The sequence below is a fragment of the Falco peregrinus genome, chromosome 3 (genome assembly GCF_023634155.1).
Source record: "Falco peregrinus isolate bFalPer1 chromosome 3, bFalPer1.pri, whole genome shotgun sequence".
NCBI classification, from domain to species: Eukaryota; Metazoa; Chordata; class Aves; order Falconiformes; family Falconidae; genus Falco; species Falco peregrinus.
Window position 1 is genome coordinate 109,563,432 of NC_073723.1, and position 26,569 is coordinate 109,590,000.

Here is a 26,569-nt window from a genome sequence, read left to right on the forward strand (position 1 = left end):
CTCTGCCCACTTCTGGCTAAGCCAAGCCCCATCACCCACAGGTCTGAAACTCTCTGTATCATCTCAGACCTTCCCTTGCTCTGTGCCATACAGCACTGCCTCTCTCGCACCTTAGTGTCCCAGTCCCACCACTTCAGGGCCCATATTCACAGACTCCTGGGATTTCTCACGCTGGTGTTAAGATAAAACACAGGTAACATTACTGGAGCCTGTCAGCTCTTGCCAGAGCTTGCCGTTTCCTCGTTGATACAGATTTCATAGGACATCTGCAATCTCCAAGACAAACATGTCTCTCTCTGCAGAGAAAGGGCTTGGAAGGAACATGTCACCAAGCTCCAGGTCACCCTGCAACAGGGATTAGGACTGGACGGAGTCGAGTACACAACCCTGACACACCTGAGCTGCACACACGCTGGGAACCGATCCCAGCTATTCCAGGACACAGGCCACATTCACCCACAGCTGTCTCCCCCCAGATCTGGGACATGGCACCGTCCCAGGCTTTAGACACAGGTTCAATGGTTGGTCTTGCAGCTGGAGAAGCTCCTCAGATTCAGCTCCCTCCAGGTAGGGCTGAGGTTCTCTGAGATGCTCTTCTTCCACTTCTGCACGCCAGCCTGGGAGCTCATGGCTTCCACAGGGCATCTCCTGCTTCTCCAGACCATGCCCAGGAAACTACAAAAGATAACAGCTAGGGCACCTCACTGGTGTATAAATCAATTGTGCCCAGCCACAGCCCAGGCAGCTGTGGACTTGGTGAACCTGCTCTGTCTGGCTCAGAAAAAAACAGCAAATGGATGAGGTGGGGCTCCTCTAACGAGCCTTAACGAGCCTAATGGGGAGGAGGCAGGTGAGATGAACGACTACAGCAATTTCAGCACTTTTCCTACACCTGGGGCAAAGGAGTGGCTCTGGATAGGCAGGAACCTCCACCATCGCATCTCCTCAGTAACCACTCTTGTTATCACAGATGTCAGGGAAATGCACAATAATAAAATCACAGGAAGATTTAGGTCAGAAGTGACCTCTGGAGGTTTCCAGTCCAACTGGCTTGCAAAGTAATTTCCAAGTCAGATCATTTTGCTCAGGACTGCGTCGAGTTGAGATCTGAGTATGCCCAAGGATGGGGATCCCACGGGCTCTCCGGGTACCAGTCCTCAGCTGCCTCGCTCTCCTGAGGAAGCAGCTTTTCCTTACATCCCATTGGAACCTCCCTCATTATCCCTTGTGGCCGTTACTACTGTCCCCTCACTGTGCACCTTTCCAGCTCTGTCTTCTCTCCCAACTCCCCTTTGAAGTGGAAGACTGTAGCGAGGTGCCCCTCAGCCTCCTCCTCTCCAGGCTGGCCAAACCCAGCTCTGTTAACCCTCACGCCTCGTGCTACACCCCCCAGCCCATCCCAGTGATCCTCCTCCTGGACCTGCTCCAGTTTGTTGATGCCTCTGGAGTACTGGGGAGCCCCACAGTGGACACACTACCCCAGGTGTGGCCTCATGAGTTTTTTGCCTGCACTCGTGCCAAAGGAGCACAATACCCAGCAATGCTACGAAACATGGTCCTGGTCACACATCTTCACCACAGGTGAGAGGCTCCCAGTTCCATCCATCAGGAATGGGCTGGGACTGGGTGTCTTGAGTTTGAAACTGGTTTAGTGGAATCAGCCAAACCTCAGAGTGACTTTCTCAAGCCCAGTCAGAGGGAAAAGCTTCTAGCCAGTCAGTGACACAAACACTCCGGCAGCTGGGATCTGGCAGCTCTTATCCTGGAGCAAATGGTTCCTTCCTGGTCAGCGTCAAAGCTAGTGAAGACCTATAAGCTTCTGACTCTTCACCGCTTCCAAGGCTGGAAGGTCCTGGTTTCAGTTTGCTCTGGCCCCACATCCACATGGGAGACCTAGTACAAATCCACATTATCCCTCTGCACTGCCATGTTCTACCTGGAAAATGAGGATAGCCATCCTGTCTCAATTTCACTCCCTGCCTGTTTTCCCAAATTTCACTGAGCACTTTCAGTGGCAGAGACTGTGCTAAGGAGTTCAGCCCCCCAGCAGTATTTAATGCAGGTAATGTAATAAAAAGGAAGGAGATGAAAACAGTTGAAGTGAACAAAGAGCATCCCATTTGGGATAGCACTGCCTGGTGCTACTCTCATCACAAGGTGTGCTCCGGCTCTGACAGAAGCATCAAGCACTTTGTGACCAGCCTGAACTATGATGCAGAAAGAGCTTTTTCTGCCACAGGACATGGTGAAGTGACAAATACAACAGAAAAGACCGTGAGAGAGATACACTTTCTGACACGTGATGAACTCAGCTGAGCAAAGACGGTTAAGAGTCTCAAAATATCTAAGCTGACTTGCCTGAACTGTTGTTTCTGAACAAACTATACATAGGTTCCCTCTGTTGGGTTTCTGAGTAGTTCAAAGAGAAGATTTAAAAAACTGCAAAAAGGACCAAAATAATAGAAAAGCCTTTGTTTTTTCCAGCCTGCTTTGTGCCAAGCCCTTCCTAGGACCGGCTAGAGCACAGCTGGGCTGCAGACGCCAAGATTCATCAGCAGCATTTAACCTGGCCCTGTCGAATCAGTCACCTTCTTCCACAAACCCTGACTCCTCTTTGTTCCCGTAGGACAAAAGAAACAGAGCTTTAGAGGCCGTTTCCAACGGTGGAAACGGTCTTTAGCACCAGGCGATTTGTGCCATCGGGCAATTCTCACGGATTTAGTGACCGTTTCCAGGAGGGAGGTTTATCCTGATGGTGTCTCCAGGTGTACAGGTGCAGCGACAATGCGATAATTAAAACAGAGCTTCATTTCCACAGCAGATGGGAACTTACTTTTCATGACTGAAACCCTTGAGCCTCACATCACTTGGAGGCAAAATGAATCATCTGAGGCCTTGAAAGGCACTTTTCTAGATCCTCTTTATCTGGGACGGCCTCAAATTCTTCGGATTCCTCTCAGCGGAGCCCTGTGGCTTCTCCAAATTGCTGGAGAAATAAACCAAGCCAAAACCACCACTGGAGTGTAAAACAAGCTTAATGAAAATCCACTAAGGTAAAAAGGCAGATGACCTGTCCCCTGCTGCAGCAAAACCTGTAGCGCACGGGGAGGGGAGGCAGCCGCCGTATCCCACGTGATGACCCCTCCGGAGCAGAAGCACTGGTGGGATGCGAGGGATGCTTCCTCCATCATCACCCCAAGCCTCCGCACGGCCACCCAGCGCTGATCACAGCCAGACCCGTGGCTTGGCCCTTCGGCAGTTTACCTTAATCCACCAGGAGCTGAGCAGGCTTCCCTGGCACAGGGGCAGCTCTGCAGGATAAATCCCTGGGGATGTCAGCAGCTCTTCTCTGGCTTTTCTGTGGCCCACACAGGGTGCAAGAGGCTGCCTGAGCTCAGCTAGTGGAAACACTAGGGAAGGATGGGGCTTAAGACATACGCCACCCTCAGGTCTGGCCAGCAGAACTGCATACCCATAATATCCCTGAAGGACACACAGGTATAAGCACTGAGTTTTGCCAAGGCTCTAATGACAGCTAAACCAGCAGTGTTCTCACAAACCATGCTGGCTTGATGCCACAAGGTGGACATGTCCAGCCTAGAAGGTCTCAACTCCCACCGCACAGCATATTCAGGTGCTTTCCATTGGAAGTTTGGGATCTTACATCCCACTTGACTGACTGCCTCCCAGGAAAACCCAGACACCTACTGGGATGGAAACGTAGAGTCACAACAAGAGTTTGGCAAGAGAGGGTCCAGAGCCACAAGGCTGCTCAGCCTGTTGAGCAGTTGACCTTCCCCAGCACCGAGGACAATACTTCAGCCTCCCCCAAGGTTGGTCTTTCCGATGTCAAGGTGGAGACCATCAACAGACAACCTCAACGAATGGTCTGATCCAGCAAAAAGGTAACAGGCAAGGACAGGCATCCTGTCCTCTTCTGGCCGTGCTTTGTAACAGAGCCATGGTGTGGACTAAGTCTACTGGCCAGACAGGCATAACCCAGGCACCATGGTGCTCCAGCACCTCCCAGGTCAGTGTTTCTGGGCTGGGTAATCAGCTTGGGTGCATTATCCATGTCTAGCTGAAGCAGTTGGACTAGTTGATCATTGCAGGTCCCTCCCAACTGAAATTTCTATTCTATTCTATTCTATTCTATTCTATTCTATTCTATTCTATTCTGTTCTGTTCTGTTCTGTTCTGTTCTGTTCTATTCTATTCTTACTCTATTCTCTTCTTACTCTATTCTCTATTCCTTTTCTATTCTATTCTTACTCTATTCTCTATTCCTTTCTATTCTATTCTATTCCATTCCATTCCATTCCATTCTATTCTATTCTGTTCTTCCATTCTATTCTATTCTATTCTTACTTTATCCTCTATACCATTCTATTCTTACTTTATTCTCTATTCTATTCTATTCTATTCTATTCTATTCTTACTTTATCCTCTATACCATTCTATTCTTATTTTATTCTCTATTCTATTCTATTCTATTCTATTCTATTCTATTCTTACTTTATCCTCTATTCCATTCTATTCGTACTTTATTCTCTATTCTATTCTATTCTATTCTACTCTATCCTATCCTATCCCATCCTATCCTACCCTATCTTATCCTATTCTGGACTGTGCTGGGGAATGGGATGAACCGAGAGGCTCAGGTGCCTCCACACTGAGCACAGAGTGGAGCCATGAAGGCTGATGGGGGAGGCATTCACCTGTGGATTGACCCCCCCTTCTCCCACTGTACCCTTCAGTTCCCAGGAGCACCAGATCCCAGAAGTACTGGTGGGATGGGACCCCTGGAGTCTCTGGTCCAACCCTCTGCTACACAATGGTCCTGACGCTACATCAGGGAAGGTGGAGGTTTATTAGCAGAGTCTTTAAGCTTCCAAGGATGGGGCTTCCCTAGTTAGCAGCCTCTCTGTACTAGTATCTTTTAGTCTTTGTTTATTAGCTCAAAAAATCTATTTTTTGGTCATAAAGCACAATCTTTCCCTGCCACAGCACTGTAAATGAGCCCCACCATGTCCTGCCTCCTGGCCACTCTAGCTGAGGTACATTCAGGATTACAAAAGGCATGTGTTCTAAAGAAAAAAAAGGGGAAAATAAAAAGGAAAAAAACCAACCAAAAAAACACAAGAAGAAAAAAACCCCCAACTTTTGCTAACAATCCCCAACAGGGATCAGCAGATGTGAACCTGGACAAAGCGTCCGTGCCAGCCCCTGCGGAGGGTCAGCGGGGCAGAGCCCCTCGCAGCTCTGCACCAGGCATGCAGCTGCTCCTGAGGCCAAGAGGCAGTAGCTCCTCAGTGCTCAGCATGTACTTCCAGATAATTAAGAAATGACCATTTGTTCAGGAAAGGGATCCTATTTTAACCTGCTTACATCCTTGCCTGAAAGCACGTCCAGTTTCCCCTCCTCCGAGGGAGCTGCTCTGTGAGGATGCTGTGACATGCAGGCTAATTAATACCTCTGTGGGCAAGGAACCGGGGAGCTCCGTGCCCACCACCCTCAGGGTTAAGCAACCTCTGCTAAGAAAAACTGAAACCCCAGGTGGCATAAATCCATCGCAGCAGAGGCAGCTTAACTGTTGCTGATCCCTCCACGAGAGGCTTTGGATTCTTTTAACTGAAGATTTGTTCGATCTCAGGTACGGACTAAGGGGCATGTTGGTAGCATTGCTAAGCCTAAGGCTTGTTATAGCCAGTATTTTATTTCCACACCAAATAGTTCCTTCTTTTTGGCTTGCCTGCTGAAAACGACAAAAAAAAAAAGATTACGGGAAGAAGACAAGAAGGAAAGAAATCTGAGTTTTCCAGCAGAAACAGGTGCTTTCTAATTGCAGCAATACCTGAAAGAAGGTCACGCTGACTGCAAAATCCAGGGTGGCTTGACAAGACAGCACAAGAACATGTCAACTTTGCCAAATATTGGGAAAAGCTACAGCAACACCCAGGCCTGAACATCTGCACTGGCAACAGAACCCAGGCAGCAAGTTAAATACAGCTGAAACGCTTGTGGTTGACCCTCCTGCATATGTTATAGGAAGACATCCCATCTTCTTCAAGGACTTCAAATTATGATGAGCCCACCATGCCTCTGGGGAGGTTTTCCTCGTAGTTACCTGCTCTGTTCTAAAATGCACGTATTATTTTCAGGTTGAAATTTATGGACTTCAGCTTCCAACTGCTGGAACCTTTCTGGTTTTGCTAGCTAAATGAAGGACGAGCCTAGAAACAGAATCCTGTCCTCATGGAAGAACTGAAAGATCATGAAAATCCTTTTGTCTTCTTTTTCTATTAACTAAGTTGACCGAGCTTCTTGAGTGCTTCACAGACTCATCAGCCCACATTTCAACCTGATGACTTCTGAAACTTTTGCAATTTTTTGTTAACCTCTTTTTCAAACAGAAACCTCCCAACTGCTCTCAGTAGCCCGTACCCATCCCTCGTAATTGCAGAGACAGCATCCTCCTCCTCGCTCAGGTTTGATATTCCTCCGAGTGTGTCCCCCACAACACCCCTCTGACTCAGCCCAGTCCTCAGAGCTGCTGTTCCCTCTCCATTCTGCACCTTCACCATCTGTTTTTAACTGTTTCCCCCCCCAGCTCAGGGAAGGGAGGAGAGAACTGCTGCTTCCTTCACTCCTGGCTGATGCAGGGTCAGAACAAACGCCTCCAGACCCAGTCTGTGTCTGTGTTCCCTATAACCCCCCTGTGTCCTGCTGGAAGCGGGGTGAGAGATCCGAGACGCATCCCAAATTAGTGTAATTGGTGAAACTGTTATGTGAAGCTTAGGGCAATTCATTATGAAAAAAACTGACAAAACGCAGTAGGGGGGCATCACACAATGAAGAATTGTATTAGGTGAACGAGAAATAAATAGGCCCATCTTCCTCGGTGGTTTTACACCTCTGAGTTGTGCTGTTCAGAGGCTTCCTCAGGAAGCTCATGTGCTTCTTTCTCCAACCCATCCCCATGACACCAGGTTTTCTCAGCCTGGCCCAAGATGGCCAGGAGTCCTCAGGACATCTGCTGGGGCAGCTGCTGCTTTTATTCAGACAGCAAAAGCGTCTATCTGGGGGCTGTCACCTTTCTCCCAGCCCTGCTTTTTCAATATTACCAAGAGTCGCCTCCCTCCTATCCCACCCCTACCTTTTCAGCACACAAAGACCACAAATAAAGACATGAGTGTGTGGGGACACACTTAAGAGGAGAACAAGGAAGCATCTTCCTTGTAGATGCTGAGCAACATAACCCCATGACAGTCTGGTCCCTCATGCGTGCTGCTTCATCCCATCCCAAAGGACCCATCAGGGCTACAAGCATCCTATTTCTACCAGACTTTGATAGCACCAGCCTATTTTCTGCGTCAGGTCCTGACTCTTGGGCCACCACAACTGCCAGTGGCTGCTGCCACCGGTTTTTCGTAGGTCTGACTCAGTGACATGATGCTGTGGAACAAGCCCATCTCCAGCTACACCAGATGATGTCCACAGCACTTCAGGGCCACTTCAGAGCCTCTAGAGCCCTGGTGCTGCTGTGAAGCCGTGGAAGGTCACACTGCACAGGCTGGGAAGCTGGATTGCTGCTGTAAAGGGAATAAAATCGGACGAGACACCACCAGCAGCCAGAGCAACACTACAGGGGGAGCCCAGGGTCTCAGACTCCCCAGGCAGCATCTCTTGTCCTGCTCCCTGGTCATCTGATGGGAATGTTCAGTAGGACTGTGTGGCTCCAGCCTCTGGACCGCCTGCTGGGGGACACCAGGATCTCTCCACAGCTTCTCTTTCATGGTCTTTATACTCATTTGAAACGCTCCCCGATTGCAATCTGCCCCCTGTTTTGCAGTTAGCCCCCCGCCTCCTTCACCTGCCAGCCCCACCAGGCTCAGCTTTTCCCTCCCTGCCTGCCAGCGGGTCAGGGCTATTGAGATCCCAGTATAATCAAAGTGTCTCCATTCCTCTGCTGGCTTAGCTGGAAGAGTCAGGTTACGGGCAGCAAAACCTCTATCTCTGATCACTTTAATACCACTAACCCATGTCATGTCAGACAAAGTCAACATTTGCTCTGGAAAACACTCTTGACAGAGAGAGAGCAAAGCCAACCCGGCCCATGGCGTCTCCCCAGCAACACTGAAATTACCCAGGGGGGGAAAAAAAAAAAAGAAAAAAAAGAAAAAAAAGAAAAGAAAAAAAAAAAATAACAGCTGGGAGTTTTCCAGCATCTCCTCAGAGCCTTCCTGACAGATCCTGGTCCCCGGAGCATCAGGTTACCGGACGGCGGGAACTGCTTTTATTACAGGAGAGTCAGCAGGGAATTCTGGCATTTTCAATTACCCACACGCAGAAGCGGCTGTGATCCGGGGTCAGGATTAACTGCATGACCCTGCCTGAAGACGGAGTGGCAGGGAAATGCACCGTGATGCTGCAAGGCATCAGCTAGTCCAGAGGCCACGGGACGGGGCAGTAAACGGGGAGATGTGGGGGAGAAAGTTGCTGACAGAGCATCTGGCAGGGGATGCCTGCAACTGCCCTGCAAACGGGGAGAGAGATCTGGAAAACCGAGGGTTAAGTGGGCAAGTTTCTCTCCCACTACCTTCACCCGGGAACTCAGCCTCACTGCGTGACCCAAGGAGCTCCAACACATGAGAACTACGCGGGGAACAGGATCCCCTGTGGGACCAGAGCATCCCCCGTGGGACCAGAGCAGGACACCCCTCAGTACAGGGCTCCCCAGAGGTCCCAGAGCTCCTCCTGCACTTCAAGCCCTGCATAACACCAGCAGCTCGCTCCAGCCAGACGAAAGGGTGATGCTGTGCAGCGGCAAAGATGGTGCTGTCACAGAGCAAGGGATTCCTTGACCTTGAAGCCAGCCACAGGGCCTGGAGGCATCTAGGCTGGGATCCAGGCTCCAGCAGCACCCAAAACCCAGTGTGCCTGAAATGGCAGGAGCACGCAAGGCATGCAGGGCTTAGATGACCTCTGCTTCTCAAGCATGGGCAGGGTGGAAAGCCAGGACAACTCACTGCATTTCCCCACGGACCTGGATGTCTTGCGCCAGTACCTCACCCAAGGGACACCCAGCCCCAGTCAGCCCTCCCTGCTTGCCCCAGGGCATCCCAGTCCCACACGGTCCCCAGCAGGTGGCTGTCACTGTGCAACGGTCCGCTGTCCCCAAGCCAGGTCCCATCACTGACCTCAAAGCCCCAGTTCTTCATGCTCTTACCCAGCCCAGAGTCCAAATGCATGTGGGTATCGGACGGAAAACTGACTTCTTTGGTTAAAACCTTGCCCACTTTTTGCTTCTCCAGGTGAAGCTCCCACCTGCCATTTAAGCATCCAGGCTTTCAGGCCCCCCTGCAGAACGGGTCTGAATTTGGGATGCCCTCCTCCAATGTAAGCACTGAGAACACCATAGCAAGGAATATCCAGATGAGAAAGGGAAGCTGTTCCCGATATGCCCTCAACATTGCCACCACCCTGGTGACCTCCCTCTGCACAGAAGGTCAGGCTGGAGACCCCCAGAAGCGCCTCCAGCAGCAGTGACCCTCTCTTGCTAAAAGGGTTCACTATTGCTTGGACTGTTAAAAAGTTTGACCACTCAGATTCTTCCCCAGTGTCCCCCCCTGTGAAGCCACACAGTTTTCAAACCAATTACCTCCAGCAGAAGCCCAGGAAAGCAACGCAGCATCACAGGGACAACAGCACGAGGGCTCTTTCACAAACATTCACCCTCAAAGCACCAAAAGCCTCAGGTCCGGGACGTTCAGCAGACTTGCTAGAGCTCTAAAAAACTGGTGGTTTACAGCCTGTGAGATCTTTGTTTCCCAGGTTCCTGGCAAGGCAGGCCCACCAGGCTGGTACCCACGCTCTGTGTGTGTGTGTGCGTTGAGCATCTGGAAAATTTCCCTGTGGGCCGAGCCTCCAGCCCCTTGAGTGTGTAACTACAAACGCTGGAAAATCTTAAAAACACGGCAAAGCATCCAAAGCTGGTCCTGGCTCTGGCCCCATTTGAATCAACGAAGGCTTTGGTGTAGATTACAGCCTTTAAAGCAGTTCCTAAAAGCAGCCCAGTGACTTGGCCCGGGCAGACGAAGGCGTTTGGCTGTCTTTATGCTTTGTTTAATTGAGTCTGCAGCCTTCATTCGCGTGATGCCATCCTGCCTGTGGAGGAGGGCAGGACTTTGTTCTCGGCGCTGAGAGGAGGTGCTCCGGAGGATCCCAGCATCCCAGCACGAAGCCTGCTGGAGTGGGTTGGAGGCTGTTCAGTGCCAAGGTCATGCTCACCTCCTGACCCCCTCTCTACATGGAAACCTCGTCCGCTCCCGATCAAAACGATGTTATCAGGAAAAAGCTGGTGGGAAGCAGGAGCACTGGCAGGAGCCAGCCCCCATCCCTCCAGCTTGCCCCTCAGATTTGCAATGAAATATTACTCTCCCAGAAATTGCCAATTAGTGGCAACCAAAACGGTTCTTAGGAACACACTGATTCTGAAATTTCAAAACCAGAAAACTTAGATCAGATAAATATTTCCTGAAAGAATGACGCCTGCTGCAGAGCATCCCCTTGGACCCACTGAGTCTTGCTGATTTGAGACTGAACTTGTTCCCTTGCTCTCTTTCACGGTTGATTCCACCAGGCTGGCCTCCTTTGTGTGTGTGTGTGTGTGTGTAATTTTGGAAATATCAGGGCTTTTTCTTGGGAAGAGCATTTCCTACCCAGCCCTACCAATGCAGCAGCCTCCTGCACACTTGCCAGTGGCAGTGATGAACATGGCCCGGGCTGCAGTGAGACAGGCACAGCGAGGATCTTGCTGCTTGAACCAAGCCAGACAGAGACTCATCATTTGACACACAGAGGGGACTCCTAAATCACAGAGATGGACCCAGGGACAACCGACCAGCCGGCTGCATTAACCCAATTTGCTACAACCATCTATTACCGTCCACATAAACACACCACTAAGCAGCATCACCACCCCCCCAAGTGTATGTTCAGCTGTTCAAGCACTGCGACCCTGAAACTGGCCTCCCGTGTGCCTGCAGCCTTGCCTACCTGCCTCCAGCATCTCCACCTGCCCAAGCGCTGGCGCTGGGCGCTTTGTGAGCAAGCGAGGCAATTAGCACTGTGGGCTGTGTTTGCCAAGTGCAGCAGTAAAGATAAATCACCCCGCCTGAACGCAGAAGCAAAAGGTAAGCTCCTGAGCAGCTCCCAGCACTCGCACACAGCAGGGATGGAGGCACGGAGTTCACCAGAAGGGACTTTCCACCCCATCTATCACGGATGGGCTTTTGTTTTCTGCCCAAAGTCAGCTCCAGATGCATCGGAACAGGTTTGTGAAGCCCCAGGCAGGTGTGGGAAAAAAATGATCCTCAAACTCACGTAGTAATTTATGCAAGAGGGATGCCGGGGTGTCAGCAGGCGGAGGAGCCCGCAGAGCTGGTAGCGGGCAGAGAAGGGCATCTGCTAGGAAAGCTCTGCAGCCTGCGCTGCCAACATCCCCCCAACTGCCCACCGCAGGGGTGGGAAGAGGAGCCCTGAAGAGCCAGCAGCTGACAAAGCTCCTACCATCTGGGAGCCCTGGCTGCAGATGGTCTCCAGTGGGCAGAGAAGGGGCTTGGGCATGGGGGGGTTTCTCCTAGGCACCCACCGCTGGTGGCTGCAAGCTGGGGGGGCGCAGCGAAGGCAACAGGCTGGACCAGCAAGTGAGAGGAGGAGGGGGGCAAATGTCAAGCTGCATCAGCTTTTGGTGGCCACCATGTGTAGGAGACAGGTAAGGTGAAGGTGGGAGCTGGGGGTGGAGGAAAGAGAAGAAGGACAGAAGGCAGCCTGTGGGGGCAGGATGGTTACCAGGGTCCGTGTGGGGTCTGGCTGTTAATGCTAGGTAAGAGAAACAGCCTTGGAGATGTCAAGGTTTCAGGAGGCTCTGGAGCCTGGGAGCAGGCTGAATGGTCACAGAAACACAGCCAGTGAAGTCCCCAAAAGAAGAAACCTGGGATTTACGGGACCTCAGGAACAGTCTACAGCTGACACACTCCTTGCTCTGTCACACAGGCAAAGGGGCTTTGCCCTGGCTCCTCCAGGTGGGAGACGGCTCCACAGCTCAGGAAATTTCTGCTTCTCCACCGAAATGCTATCACCAGCCACTCTGTACCATCTGCTCTTGTCCTTCTGCTTTAATAACTCTCCTCCCTTTCTAGTGTCCCTCCAGCCCAGCACATCATCACGGGCAGCAAATAAATCCCCTTTACACACAGTGCCTCTTTGGTCTCCTCTCTAACGTGGGCTCTCCCACGTTCTGCTCACCCTGCCAGCCTTTCTCTGCCTGCTACCATCAGCCCAGCTCTCTCCAATGGGGACAATCAGGTGTGCACACGATGACTGGACCAAAGTCCACCCAAGCTTCGTGTAATGGCAGTGAGACCTTGCTACAGCTGGCGAACTTGCTTGAGGCAACAATCTGGCACATCTTGTTTTTCCACCAGCTTTTCATACTGGAGAGTTGTCCTCTTCCCATGGTCTGCCACCAGGTCCTCCTCAGCTGCCTTCCCTTGTGGAATTTCACCCTGATACTGTTATTCCACCTCTCAGTGTCTTTGTGGAGGTAGCACAGTTTCCTGCACAAGAAATACCCTACCAGATTTTGAATCAGCGCATCACCTCAGTTCAGCCTCAGGCTTCCCCGTTTGGGTGGGAATGGTCTCCTAAATGGCAGTTCCTGGACAGACTTCCAGCTTTATTAGTAGATTTCCAAATCAAATGTTTTACTTGTGTCCAGACAGGCAGCGTCTACTGCATTTCCTTAGAAAATCAGTGAACTCATTGGAAAAAAAAAGCAAGAACAAGCTACACAGACTTGTGCACAAGGACCTGATGTTTCTTGATATCTCACGTCAAGACTGGTTGCCTTTCTGAAAGATGCTCTAGCCAAAGACAGGACTAAATGAGAGGATAATTGATGTGTAGGCTGATCCAAACCATCTCTTGGCTTGAACCTTTGAAACTTAATATAACAAAGACCAATGGCCATAAATCACAGCTTGGGAGGTTCAAGTTGGAGATTGGGAAAAGTTCCCTCATGGAGGGGAGTGGGTGCAGCTCTGGGACACATCACTGGGAATGCAGGGAGACCTCTGCCTTTGGCGATTACCCATAATTGTCTATGCAAAGCCACGGATGCCCTGAGGTAGTGCTGGCAGCAGCTGTGCCATGGGTGGGTGGGTGGGTGAGAGGTCCGAGATGCTGAAATGCTACAGTCTCCTGCCTTTTACGCTTGAAGGCAACAAGGAACAGATACCCACAGCTTTTAAGGTCTGGAAGGCTTATTCCAGCTCCTCAAGGGGATTTCTGCAAAGGCTTTCCCAGGTGGTTGTTTCATAGACAAGGAGTTCCTGACCGCAGCCAGCTCAGGCACGGCTGAGAGCAGCACAGGGGGACAGAGGAGATGCCACGACTCGCTACCTGCGCCCGGCGGAGCACAGCCCACTGCCACACATCCTTCCGAAGCAGGACGCCAGCCAGATCTTCTGACGCAAAATTAAAGTGAGAAGACAAAAGCAAGAGTCCGTGTGCCCCGGGCGATACAGCTCTCCCCTCTCTGTCTAGCCTGAGCATAACTGATGTGACAAGCAAATGGCAGCCTCGATGGCTGGTGAGAAGCACCGTCCCTACCAGTGTCACACCTTCACCTTGGTGTGATGCTACCTCCACTCCTGCCTCCTCACCCTTCTCCCCCTGATCCCTCCATACTCCCTGTTGCATCCGACAGTAAAGCACATGGATAACGGCTGCAAGGGATGGATTTTTTTGGCTGAAGGTGAGGGAAAAATCATCCCCTTCTGGTGCTTTGCACTTCCCAGGATCTGTCCCACCTGTGCTTCACCACTGAACTCCCCAGCCTTTGTGTAAGGACCAGACTGGTCTCAGCCCAGTCACAGGACATCCACAGCAGAGCAGAGCCACGGCCCACATGTTTGCTTCGGGCCACTGAAACATTCAGCTGTCCCTGGGCTCGCAGGAACCCTCTGAGTCTTGTCGGGACAGCCCTGTCCAAAAACACCTGCCTGGGTGGGATGCCAGTGCCTGGGCTGCGATAGCCACCACCAAGCAGAAACTTCCACCCTCCAGATGTCTGGCACGACCCTGGTGCACAGGCATGAAGCTGCACATCTCCCCGGCCAAAGGACCCATGTCGCGACATACTGCTGTAAAACGCCACCCAGAATAATAATGCAAATAATCACAACAAGTTATCTGGATCCATAGAGAGGGAGAAATTGTGCCAGTAAACTCTGCCGCTGCGGATGCTGCTCCTGATGGGTTTATCAGGACAGTGCATTGGTTTCCTCTGTCACACCCGAGCTGGTACTCACGCTGTATCAGCCGTATGGCTCTTTTTGGCTCTGCTTGCAGCCAAGAGCCTCTGACATCAGAGTTAATCCTCCCTCCTTATCCTGTGCGACACCAGAGTCACTCACAAACAGGGCTATGTTCCCCCAAACCAGGATGGTCTCTTTCCCCCATCACTGGGAGGTCCACGAATTTGTCTCCGGATAACGCAGAGCCCGGGGCTTATTTCCTCCCTGCTCAGATCACAGAAGCCACAGCCTGTTACCAAAAGATGCCCTTCCCATGCGCTGCCTGTCAGCCCTGCCCAAGCAGCCCTCTCCCTTCTTTCCCAGGGCACTCAGCCTACCCAGGGCGCAGATGGAGCCTACAAATCCTCGCAGCACCGAGACTCCCTCCCCTCCCAGCTCCTCCCCAAAGAATGGCCGCAAATTTGGAATCAGGGGCTGCGCGTTGTCACCAGCAAGAGGGTTGATGCCTGACATGGCTTTCAATTAGTCAAGTGTCATTATCCCAAGCGTGGGGCCGTGCTCAGCTCCTTGACCCCTGGCTTCTCTCCTGCTCCTTCCCTCTTGAGATGCTGGCATGGCTCTCAACCACCCTCTTGGCATGAATCTTTTGCTCTGGCACGGCTGAGAAAAGGCTTTTGGTGGCACCCGGTCTCTGCGCGATGTTTTCTTTGGCCGCATCATGGTCCCTGAAGGCAGGACTGCCTGTGTACGATGGCAAATCCTGGATCTCCCTCCTGGGATTGCTGCTGAGCTTTGGGGGAGAGATGCCACTCAGCAGCAGGGTGCAATAAGCAGGCAAGTGGAGGGTGCATCGGGAGATGCACAAGATGGAGCTGGAGGTCAAGAAGAAGCCTGCTGAGAAGAGCAGAGAGAAAACACAACCTGGCCTCGGAGGTGACAGAAGGTATTTCCTAGGAAGGCAGTGGGAATCACGCAGTTTGCTGGAAGGGGTAAATTCCAGTTGGCTGAAGACAGACTGGGGAGCAAGGAGGTGGTGTTAAGGGGATGTTTATTCCAAGCTCTCTTTATTTCTGTTCTGCTGGTCTTGGTCCTTTCTCATTCTCTGCACTTTGAAAAGGGAAGCATCACACCTCCGGTTCTAACAAAACCTGCCCTTCTGGAGGTTAAACACCTTTGGTCTTTTTAGGGCACTCACTGCAAGAGAAAAATCCAGGAAACTGTGTCCAAGCACAGGCTGGCCACCCTCTTTTGACCAACCTTCTCCCAGGAAGAGCGGTGGCATGTCCCTTGGGACGCCCCTCGGCACCACGCTGCCTGGGCCACCCATTGCTTTGGTGGTGGGACGGAAAAGATGACACCGTTACAGAGACATGCGAAGGGTAAACCTGGGGAGTCGGAAGGTCACAGGCTGAGCATGAGCCAGCGGTGTGCCCAGGTGGCCAAGGAGGCCAGCAGCACCCTGGCTTGTGTCTGAAACAGTGTGGCCAGCAGGACCAGGGCAGTGATTGTCCCCCTGTACTGGGCAGTGGTGAGGCTGCACCTTGAATCCTGGGTTCAGTTTTGGGCCCCTCAGTTCAAGAGGGATGCTGAGGGGCTGGAGCGTGTCCAGAGACAGGCAATGGGGCTGGGGAAGGGGCTGGGGCACCAGGCTGATGGGGAGCATCTGAAGGAGCTGGGGGGGGCTCAGCCTGGAGAGGAGGGGGCTCGGGGGGGACCTGATCGCTCCCTACAGCTGCCTGACAGGGGCTGTAGGCAGGGGGGGTCGGTCCCTTTTCCCCAATAACAAGTGACAGGACAAGAGGGAACGGGCTCGAGTGCACCAGGGCGGGTTTATACGGGATATGAGGGAAAATGTCTTCACCAAACGGGTGGTGAAGCCCCGGCACAGGCTGCCCAGGGAGGCGGTGGAGTCACCATCCCTGGAGGTGTCTAAAAACCACATGGATGCGGCGCTCAGGGACATGGCTTAGAGGTGGGCTTGGCAGTGCTGGGGTAACGGGTGGACTTGGTGAGCTTAAAGGTCTTTTCCAACCTGAATGGTTCTGTGATTCAGCACCAACCTGGCTGGTCTAAGGCCAACATCAACTTGGTCAATGGAGAACCCAGGGCCATGGGTCCAGGAGGAACTGCAGAGGATCCAGCCAAGGGTGACCAAGGCAGCCTGTGGCACAGAGCTTAGGAGACATGGAGAGAGCTGGGCTGGCTGAGCCTGCTGGTGAAGACATTAGGGGTGAATTTAATCGCAGCTACAACGTGAAAAGTGATTATAAGGTTGTGCTGGGGTCTAGAACCCAAAATGCAGGTATTGCTTGCAGAACGGGAGAGTGATTTGAGGAAAGCAGCATCTGACCAAGACAACAGCTGCCAGGGAGGGTCAAAGCTGCCTGCGTGGCTGAGTGAGGTAGCACCTTACACTTGGATGTGTAAGGGAACAGCGAAAACAGCAAGGAAAGTAGTTTATCTGCAGTAGAGCTGCTACTGAGTACAATATCCAGTTCCAAAAAGTCTGATGAAGAATGTAGAGGTTTCCACAAAGAGCTGAGGGAAGATCCACATTCTGGAAAGCCACCTTATAGCAAGAAAGGGATCACCTTGGTCTAATTACCTCATATTTTCCCTTGACAGAAGCTACCAGCCACCTGTGCATCCACAAGGAGAAATGTCCTGCTACCACAACACCAAAACCAGTTATGTTGATGTAAAGGCCATTGCAGTGAAACCCAGACCTCAGTGGAGAGGGGTACAGCAGCGACAACTGCAGCATCTTTGGGAGAACAAGGTGAACGTTGTGTCACCTTCTTCGATCTCATATTTGCACTGTGGGATGGTGGTCACCCTACCATCGCACCCCCCAGTGCCATTCCTCCGGCCACACTCAGCACCTGCCCGCTGGCTGTTCTGTGGGGATTGTTGTCCGACTCCTTCTCACAACAGCTTTTTCCTGGGATGCTGAAGGCCAAAAGATGCTGCTGGTGATGTGGCATCTCTCCTCAGCCCCCAAAGCACCAAGCACAGGTGGTCCCCCAGCAGCTCCATTTATCCGTGGGTGAAGCAGGGTAATTTTGCTTTGCTTTCTTCGGGGCTGGGAGGTCCCTGAAGGCCAGCGTAGCGGATGCTTTGCAGGGACACCATGGGCTTGCTGTGGCAGGAGCACAACCGATCACGTATTTGGTCTTCTGCTCTGGCTGAGATGGAGCCCCAGCTGGCTGCTCAGCCCAGAGCAAAGGCAGAGGAGACTGTAATGTCACTTCCCCAGGCTCATCCCTCCCCTCCCTCCCCACAACACCCTCCATTCTCCTGTCCCAGCTCTGCCTTTGTGTCTGCAGCTTCTGTTACCAACTGCTAATGATCTACATCAAGGCTGCCAGGCGGTGCCAAGTGTAAGCAGAAGAATTCAGAGCCTCTAATTACAGAGGAATTAGCAAGCAGACAGTTACTGTTTAGTGCTAATGAATAGATACATTAAGAGAGACATCACACAGGCTGAGAAGTGTGAGCCCTGATAATAAAGGAGTGTCAAACAAGGAAAACACAAAGAGGTGGATCCAGGGGACTGAAAAGGATTCACCTGAAACTCAGCTCTCCGGTTTTGCTAAGGTGGAAGTAGCCGCAGGCAGTATAGGAAGGTAAGAAGCACGCCGCATAACTGCAAAGTGCAAAATCTGAGCAGTAAGTAGCTGGTTTATAGCGTGGGACCACGCTGCAGGGTGCAGAGCCCCTTCCCAGCCCCAGGCAGAGCACTGCACCCACCTCATCTCCATCAGCCACCTCTAAAGGAAGCTGCGACCGGTCACAGTCCCAGACCAGCTCCTCTCCCCTCCTCACGTGCAGCAGTCAAACCACAGCCCACCGCCACGCTGAACCTGCCTTGGGAGGCTGTGGCACGGCACCGAGAACACCGTGACCCTGCCGCTCCCGCGCTAACTGGAGATCGGAGGCCATTCTGCTGGTTGACGTGCACCCACGACATTTTGGCAGGTCACCTCTGCTGCGCTGCTCTGCCTGCCCCACCAAGTGATGCCCACCTGCACCACCGCTGCTTTCCCCCAGAGCAAACGCCTCCTGCCCCCCGCAGCCAGCCCCCCCCCATGGCTCCCTGGCAATTCACTGCCAACGCAACCATCCACGACTGCCAAATTCGCTCTTGAAGGTCACGCAGCGTCCAGGGCAGCCCGGGGCACGTTTGCACAACCCCACACACTCGCGGCAGCGCTCAGAGGGACCACAGAAACTTGTTTGCTCCCACGCATGCTTGTACCTCGCTGGCACGCTTCCAGCGCGCCATCAGCTGCAGCAAAGCCCCAGCCCCAGCTCCAGATGGCTTCCAGGTGGGGGGGGAGCTGCCCCTGACCAGCAGTTCTGTGGGGCATCCTGCCACCGGCACAGCTGCTGCTGGGGGGCTGCTGGGGACCCTTGGAGGAGCAGCCCTACCTGACGCAGCCCTTCCCCCCAGCAAAGCCACCCTGCACAGGGGGAGCGACGCAAACCCCCAGGCCAGCACAGGCTTGGTTGGCTTCACTAAGGTGACTCTGCAGTGGCACAGGAACTGGAGCAGATTTCCAGATGGCCATCCTGTGTAACCAGCCCCCAGCCCCTCTTCTGCGCAGCTTTCATTTGCTTCTACAGCCCGTCCTGGCTTTCTCTGCAGTTGGAGCAGAGATGGCAGCTTGTGTCAAAATGCTGGAGCTGATCCTGCTTTACCTCCTCCGTTGCTACATCTGCAACACCCCGACAGTGCATGCAACTGATGCTCCAAGGCAACAACCTCAGGAACAGCCACGCACCCATCACCAGACAGGGATACTGCCACATCTGGGGGTGCGACATGAGCTGCTCTGCTGTGGTGACAGGGAGGGCAGCTCTGCCTTGGGGCACGGGCCAGCTTTTCATGGAAATAAGGGACTTTTTTCACACCCAAGGTTTGGGATTCATTCAGGAATTGCCAGGCCCATGCACTTTAGTCATCCCCAGCGTGACAGAGCAAGCAGCACCACCATCTCAGCCCACCTCTTCTCCCCTTCAAGCCCTGTTCAGCCCATGGGGTTTCACCCAGCACCTCTTGAGCAGGAGCTCTCCGTCCACCACCACCACCACCCTTCAGGAAAGGTCTGCTGGGAGACACTTACCAGCCTGGTTGGTGGTGATGTTCACTGACGCAAACTGTGGGGAGAAGGGACTCTGGTCGGTGACGCCGTTCACCGCCTGGATCTCAAAGGTGTACTGGGTATGGGCCAGCAGGTCGCTGATGTAGATGCGGGGCTCCGTCAGGCCCAGCTGGCGGGGGGCGAATTGCACGTTGTCCCCACAGCGCGTGCACGCCCCACGGCCGGAGCCACAGCTCTTGCAGATGATGTTGTACACCAGGTCCTCCCGGCCCCCCGAGTCCCGCGGCGGGGTCCACTCCAGCATCAGCGAGGTCTCGTTCACGCTGGAGATGACGGCCTGGGGGGCAGACGGGATGGCTGTAAAGGGAACAGACAGAAAGGTGTAAGAGCTGGAGCCCTGCTCATTGCTATGGGACCAGCTGCACCCCCTCCTGTTCCCCATCCCCGACAGGACTCTGCAGCAGGCACATGCCGAGCTGGGTGCTTCTCTTGCTGTTGGGGACGTGTGGAGCAAGCTGGGCAGCCAAAGGCAAGAGCAGCAACAAAACCTGTCCTCTTAACCCAAGCTAATTTGATTACGTGGCATCCCTGGCAAAATTTACCAATTATTCTTTGTAGTGTTTCTGATTCCTGGCCTTTGCACTGATCTCCTGCATGCCAACAGGCAGATCTTCTCATCTGGGTACAGCCCCCAGAGTGCAGTCCTCCCGCTGCCTAGAACAGCACAAAACAACCCAAATTTATGTCCTTTTTATATGCACAGTGTTTGTAAGGTAAGACAGACCCACGCCTGCAAGGCTCCTCTGGACAAGGTGCTCCGAGCCCCCCGGCCTCCTCCAAAATCCCACTGAGACAGATGCCTTTGTTAAGCATCCCTCAGTGCTTTGACTAATGAGCATCTCCTTTCCCAGCCACGTGCAGCCCCTCCCCAGTTGCCTGGAGCCCACATACTGGTGCACGGCATGTCAACAGGATCGGCATCTGCCCGGTAATATCCGTTTCGGCACACGCAGTTAGTGGCCCCTTCTGAAGTCGTCCGGCTGTTAATCGGGCAGTGGACGCATCCTTCATCCCCTTGGCTGGCCTTAAATGTCCCTGACGGGCAGCCTGGAAGAGAACCAAGAGCAGCGGTAAGCAGTGAGGACAGGGGCTGGCGGGGATGCCCAGAGCCTGGCAGAGCTGCCAGAAAACACCCTTCGGGGTTTTGCAGAGTCTAAAGCCAAAACCTGACAATTTGAAATAAACAAAGTGGAGAAGGAGCAGCTGGTTCGAAAGCTCCGAGGAGGCAGGCACTGCTGCTCGCGCTGCCTGCAGCGACGGCGACACAGCTCCCCAGCCCCATCCCTGACCGCGAGTGCCGACCAGGGTCCACTCGAGGAGTCTTACGAATGCAAAGGGGGTTTTTAGCCACTGGCACCTCAGGAGATGCAAGTGGCTCGACTAAGTCAGACCAAAGGTCCGCAGTCACCAGGATGCTCCCCCCAACAGCGGCCACCCAAGGAGCATGTCACGAGCCAGAAGCACACTGGCCACATACCTTCAAGCCACCCTCCAACAACTTATAGCTCAGGGACTTTCTAAGGGGCAGGCTCTCTGCATTTAATATCCCCGGTGGGATAATTCTTCCACTAAGTTACCCATCATCATCATCATCATCATCATCATCATCATCATCATCATCATCATCATCATCATCATCATCATTATTATTGCTATTTTATTATTATTATTATTATTATTTATTTTTATTATTATTATTATTATTCCATGCAAATGTTTTGCACCCGTTTTATCCTGCAGCAGAGAGCCCTGTGGTATAATTCTGCGCTGCATGAAGAATCCACTGCTGGCTGCTTTGAAGCTGCCGGCTGCTGCTTCATTTGACGCAATCGCACACTTGCACTGGCAGCGAACACTCCATCGCCACCCACCTTCCCTGTGACCCCTAGGGTCGCACAAACAGACAAGCTGCATGATGCAAGTTTGTGCAACAACACATAACAATAATAAATTGGTTTTATAAATTGCATATACGTTGTTTGTATAAATTGTAAATAACAACATGCACTATTTTGTTCTCTGCTCTTTCCGCATAATTAGCAATGTCTGGATTATTAGTTAACCACCAGTGTATCAACTGGATTATTAGAGCCCTGAGGCTTTGTTCCTGAGAGACAACAAGCCAACTCACAGCCCAGCATCTCTGTGCAGGTGTACGTGAAATTGGGTTGTTTTCTCCCATTTCCATCACCTCACGTCTATAGAATCCCAATTGCCTCCTCATTTCCCGGCCACGCCGTCTCATAAGGACCTTTTGCAACCCTCCACAGCCAGTCTGTCTCCATCACTCCATATCACAAGCAAATTGTCACTTCTGCCACGACTTCTGCGTGCTGGCGTCCACCTCCACCGGGGCTCGGCCACCTAAGCCACTCACAGATGAAGAAGATGCTCCATCAGCAACAGCTGCTCAAAAAGGCGCATCTTCAGCCCGGCAGGGTGGGCGAGGGTGGCACGGGGGTGCCTGGTGCCTGCAGCAGATGGGTGCTGAAGGCTGGACCGGAGCGTGAAACACAGTATTAACAGATACGGCACAGGTGGCTAAAAATACCCCTGCAGAGCTTTAAACACCAGAAAGTCCTTCCAAGTCAGGGGATCACCGATGCCGAAGGAAAAGCTCAGCTCTAAGCGTTTCTCGGCGAGGTTCTTGGGGATTGCTCTTGGTTGCGACTTTCTGCCGCTGCTAATTCTTGTGCAGCGTGAAAAGCCTGGGGGGTGGCAGGTGGTTTCTGCACTGAAACGAGTTAAACAAACTTCTACTTTAGTTGGCTGCCAAGGCTTTCAGGAATGAGGCAGATCAGAAAAACAGCCTGGGAAAAACATACACTCGGGGTTGCTGTAATAAAGAGCTATTGCTGAGAAGTATCTTTTTTTTTTCTTTTTTTTTTAATTCCAGTTTTCATCTCCCTTCCTTCAAAATTACCTTGAGTTTCCAATGGGAAAAGCTCTACGGAAAAATACCGTCAGCCTCCCCGCTTGCAAAGCCCCTCCTGCCTCCGACAGTCAAAGGACCTGTTGAAAAACTGCTTTCTCCACGCGTTCCCAGATCTTCCCACCCTTGCTGTCCCCTCCCCCCCTTGCTGTCCCCTCCCCCCCACGTGTTTGACTCCATTTCTGACCCTATTCCCAGCATGTCCCTCAGTACAAACCCCTCTCCGAGGGTGTTAGGCTGTTGGGAGAGGTGATGGCTGCGTTCTCCATTACAGAGGAGTGATGGTGGCTCTGAAGCTGAAACGATAACAGGGTCCCCAAACTAATACCAATTTTTGAAATATGATAACATCAACAGACAAAATTGCTCTAGTCTGACACCCAGGGTGAAATACAGGGTCATTTGATCAAAGACGTTTTAAGACGTGAGCCTCTTTCACCTTCTTGAGGGCTTCTTTTAAAAATAACAACTTTCCTAAACGCTTTCCGCATCAAGATAAAGATACATCAAAAAAAAAAAAAAAAAAAAAAAAAAAAAAGCCTATGCTGTGGAGATTTAGTCACTGGTCCTGAGAGATAAAAAAATTCCCCAGGTTTGGCCCGGCACAAGCTGACGGCTGCAATTAAGATACTTCTGCATGTGCTGCTCCTAAAGCAGGGCAAAAATTGGGGGTTGAACGACTGTTCACCAAAAATAACAAGCTGGGATGCTAAAACTCTTTGCATGTGCCACCAAAATACGGCCAGAAGTTTTGGCAACTTTCTTCCTCCCCAGGAGGTCCTGCACACTGACATGGGATAAAATAATCCTGGAAAAGCAGAACTTCTCCAAAGATAGATGTTCTGAAAGCATGTTGAAAGACAGGAAAAAAACACTGACATTTGATGCAAAGTTGTTTGTGTGGGTGTTGTTTTTTTTTTTTTTTCCTCGAGTAATGACAACCTCCAGAAGTAAAATAAATGAACATTGTGTTCAAAAATGTTTTGTTCCCTCCAGGTCTTCCTCTGGGTGAGAAAACAGCTTTTAATTTGGAATCCACCCAATTTCTTGTTTCCAGAGTAAACAGCAAATCAAAACTCAATCTTCACACAGGGGCGAGCCCTCCTCCTGTTTGAACAGCACGGATGTTCTCGCCGCTGGCTGGAAGACACGAGGACACCCCAGTTTTCTGGTGACAGCAGCTTCGGGACATGCTGCTTCCCCTTAGGCTTGCAACGAAAGCAGGGGAAGAGCATCCCTAGAAACTCCTGCTTGGAATTGAAACGGCGAAAGCACACAAATTTCTACTTGATCAGAGCATCCTTCATCCCAGGAGGGCGATTACTGTGACAGCGGCTCTGCCCCACCACTGAAGCAGGAGCTGTTCGCAGCTTCCCATGTGGTGGGTTCCCACATCTCCAGCACCAGTCAGAGGATGCTAATAGGGGTTCACGGGAAACATATGGACCTTTAATTGCCTCACTGCTGCAGGTAGGCATGGATGGCTGCCTCGCGAGGGTACAGCTCAGAGCCAGCAGCGGGTTTGCTATGAGTACCGGTTGCAGGGCTCTCCAACAAGGCTGGAAACACCTGAGCACCACCACGTGTCCTCATGTCCCATCAACCCATTCCCAGGGCACAGAAAGATGGTCATGCCCAGGAAGGCATGTGCTTTGGGAAGGGAATGCCATGGAGAAGGACCCCTGAGGGGTCCCTGCCCTCCCCTGCAGGAGGACCGTGCCAGGGATCTAGGAGGGGAGGACAATTCTGCAGCATCTGCTGCTGGAGGCAGCACCCAGGCTCCCAGCCCCCCTGCCCTGGGGCAGCTCGGTGGAGAAGGGCATCCTGCAGCTCATCCTGAAGGAAAAGTCCCCAGCCAAACGTGCAGGAGGGGCCGCAGAGGGGTTCCCTGTTTGTTGGCCCTGTGTCCTACTGCTGCTCTCTAACCAACTTTTTAATTAATGCAGTGTGAGCTGAGCAGGCTCCAGCCAGGCTCCTCTACCTCAAAAACTGCCCTGGCCTCCCCAGCCCACCCTGGACCATTCTGCAAACATCCCTCTCGTGCAATAAAAATTTCCAAAATGGCACTTTCAGCCCGTGCTAATGGCTCTGAGGAAGGGTCCTCCTTGGCTCCCTTTGCCTGGCTTTGTTTCTCCTGGCAGCAAAGGCTCCTTCCACTCGAGTGAGGCGTTTTTAACAGCTGATGGAAAACAGGCAGCGCTGGCTCTGTCAGGATCTGCCAGGAGTCTGAAATCCCCAGCCTTATCGCCCAGCTGCCTCCCGTCTCCCCGCGGGGCCGGAGGCAGGGGGCAGGCAGGCTGGCTCCACACCCCCATACCGGCAGCATCCCCATCCCCGGTGCTGCAGGACCCCGGAGCTGGTCGCTTTGGCCACCTCCTGCCTCTCACCCTTCCCAGTGCTTTTGGGAGCCCTCTCCCACAGCCCCCCCTTCCTCCTGCTGGCATCTCCATGACCCTGCAAACCCCAAGCAAGCTTCTAGCATCCTTGGCCATGCACCACGGGATGGCTTCGCTGGACCCCACGCCAAAGAGGTGTCAGCAATTTGTTATGGTGACCAGAGAAAACAATGTCCTGGGCCATGTCAGGAGTGGGGCCAACACACTGAGGGAGGTGTCTTCCCCCGCCAGGCCCTGGGGATGCTGCTGGAGCTAGTTTGGGGTTGTCCAGTTCAAGGACAATATGGAAGAACAGGGGAAGGTCACCGAGATGGCCAGCCCTGGGGCACAGGCCATATGGGGAGAGGTGGGAAGAGCTGGGATGGCTTAACTGGGTGTATCTGGCTGAGCCCCACAGCACCCTCAAAGTGCTGTGCCTGTGCTGGCAGCAGGAAGGGGGTGACAAGGCGCCGGCGTGTGCTTGCACAGCACCCAGGCTGCCCCTCCAACCTCCCCCCTGCAGTAGGCTGGGGGTGGGGGGGGCAAGGTCTTGGGAGGGGACACAGCCAGGACAGCTGACCTAAAGTGACCAGCGGGATATCCCACGCCATATGACGCCTGCTCAGATAGAAAAGCTAAGAGAAAGGAGGAGGAAGGGGGGGCATTCGTTATTTATGGCGTTTGTCTCACAGAGCAAGTGCTATGCACGCTGAAGCCCTGCTTCCCGGGAAGGGGCTGAACATCACCACTAATGGGAAGTAGAGAAGAGCATCTTCTGTTTTCCTTCGCTTCTGCGCATGTGACTTTTGCTATTGCTTCATTAAACTCCCTGTATCTTGACCCGCAAGGGGTTTTTTTTTCCCATCTTATTTTCTTGCTCCCTTGTTCTGCTGAGGTGGGGAGTGATGGAGCGGCTTGGTGGGCACCTGGTGTCCAGCCAAGGTCAACCCACCACACCGAGGCATGGTGGTGGGGGGTGGATCTAACTGCAGCTATCTGGGGGCAGAAGACAGACCCAAACATTCTCAGGGTGCCAGACTCTGTACAAGGGACAAGGCCCACAAGTTCAGAGTGGACATTAGGAAAAGCTCCTTCTCCAAAGGATGGTGCAGCCCTGGGACAGGTGACAGAGGGGTGGCGGATCTCCTTCCTTGGGGCAGATGCAGAGAAATGCCATGGCTGCAAGGGGGAGGTCGGACCCCAGAGCCTCCTCCACCATCACTTCCAGCTCTCTGCTGTTCGTGGTCTGTGTGGGTATATTTATGATGTTGCCCTGTGCAGAAGACTATTATCTCCAACCAGCTCTGAATTTAGCCCTTTATCAACCATGCAACGAGGCGGGCGTCGTGTCGACATTGTCACTTTTCCCGTATTCTTCCCCATTCCGCCCCTCGTGCCTTGAGCTTTTGTTTTGCATTCTGCACCCAAGGGGATGTCGCTTTGACTCACCTGCAAAAGTCACCCATTCTCTGGTTCTCCCTGTCCCCAGGCCCTCACACGGTGGTGTCTGTCACCTTAGCCAAAGGCTGGCCTCCGGACAACCCCAAGGAGCCATGCTGCCTACTGCCTTTGGACCTGTTTATGCTTCTACCACGGCCCCTCCCCAGCCTGGATGTTTTGGTGCTGGTGGGATGAGCACTCAATCCTGCTTTGCCGGGCTGCAGCGCGGGAGGCAGGTGGGAACACCCCAGCCCCTTCAACTTGGCGCTGGAATTGCCTGCTGGCTCTGAAAGAGGGAATATCTTGGACCTCTCTAGGTGTCAGCTCTCTGCACTC

The 26,569-nt window shown here is 52.7% G+C and overlaps 1 protein-coding gene across 2 annotated transcripts in view; it reads right to left on the reverse strand.

Moving 5' to 3' along the window:
• Window positions 1–26,569, reverse strand: part of EPHB2 (EPH receptor B2) — a 129,709-nt gene that overhangs the window by 27,637 nt on the left and 75,503 nt on the right. For both annotated transcript variants that reach the window (XM_055800330.1, XM_055800329.1), the window contains exons 4-5: window positions 20,378–20,533; window positions 19,448–19,783 (exon numbers count right to left, since the gene is read on the reverse strand). In XM_055800330.1, coding sequence (XP_055656305.1) covers window positions 19,448–19,783; window positions 20,378–20,533 — 492 coding nt within the window. The remainder of the gene's footprint in view (window positions 1–19,447; window positions 19,784–20,377; window positions 20,534–26,569) is intronic.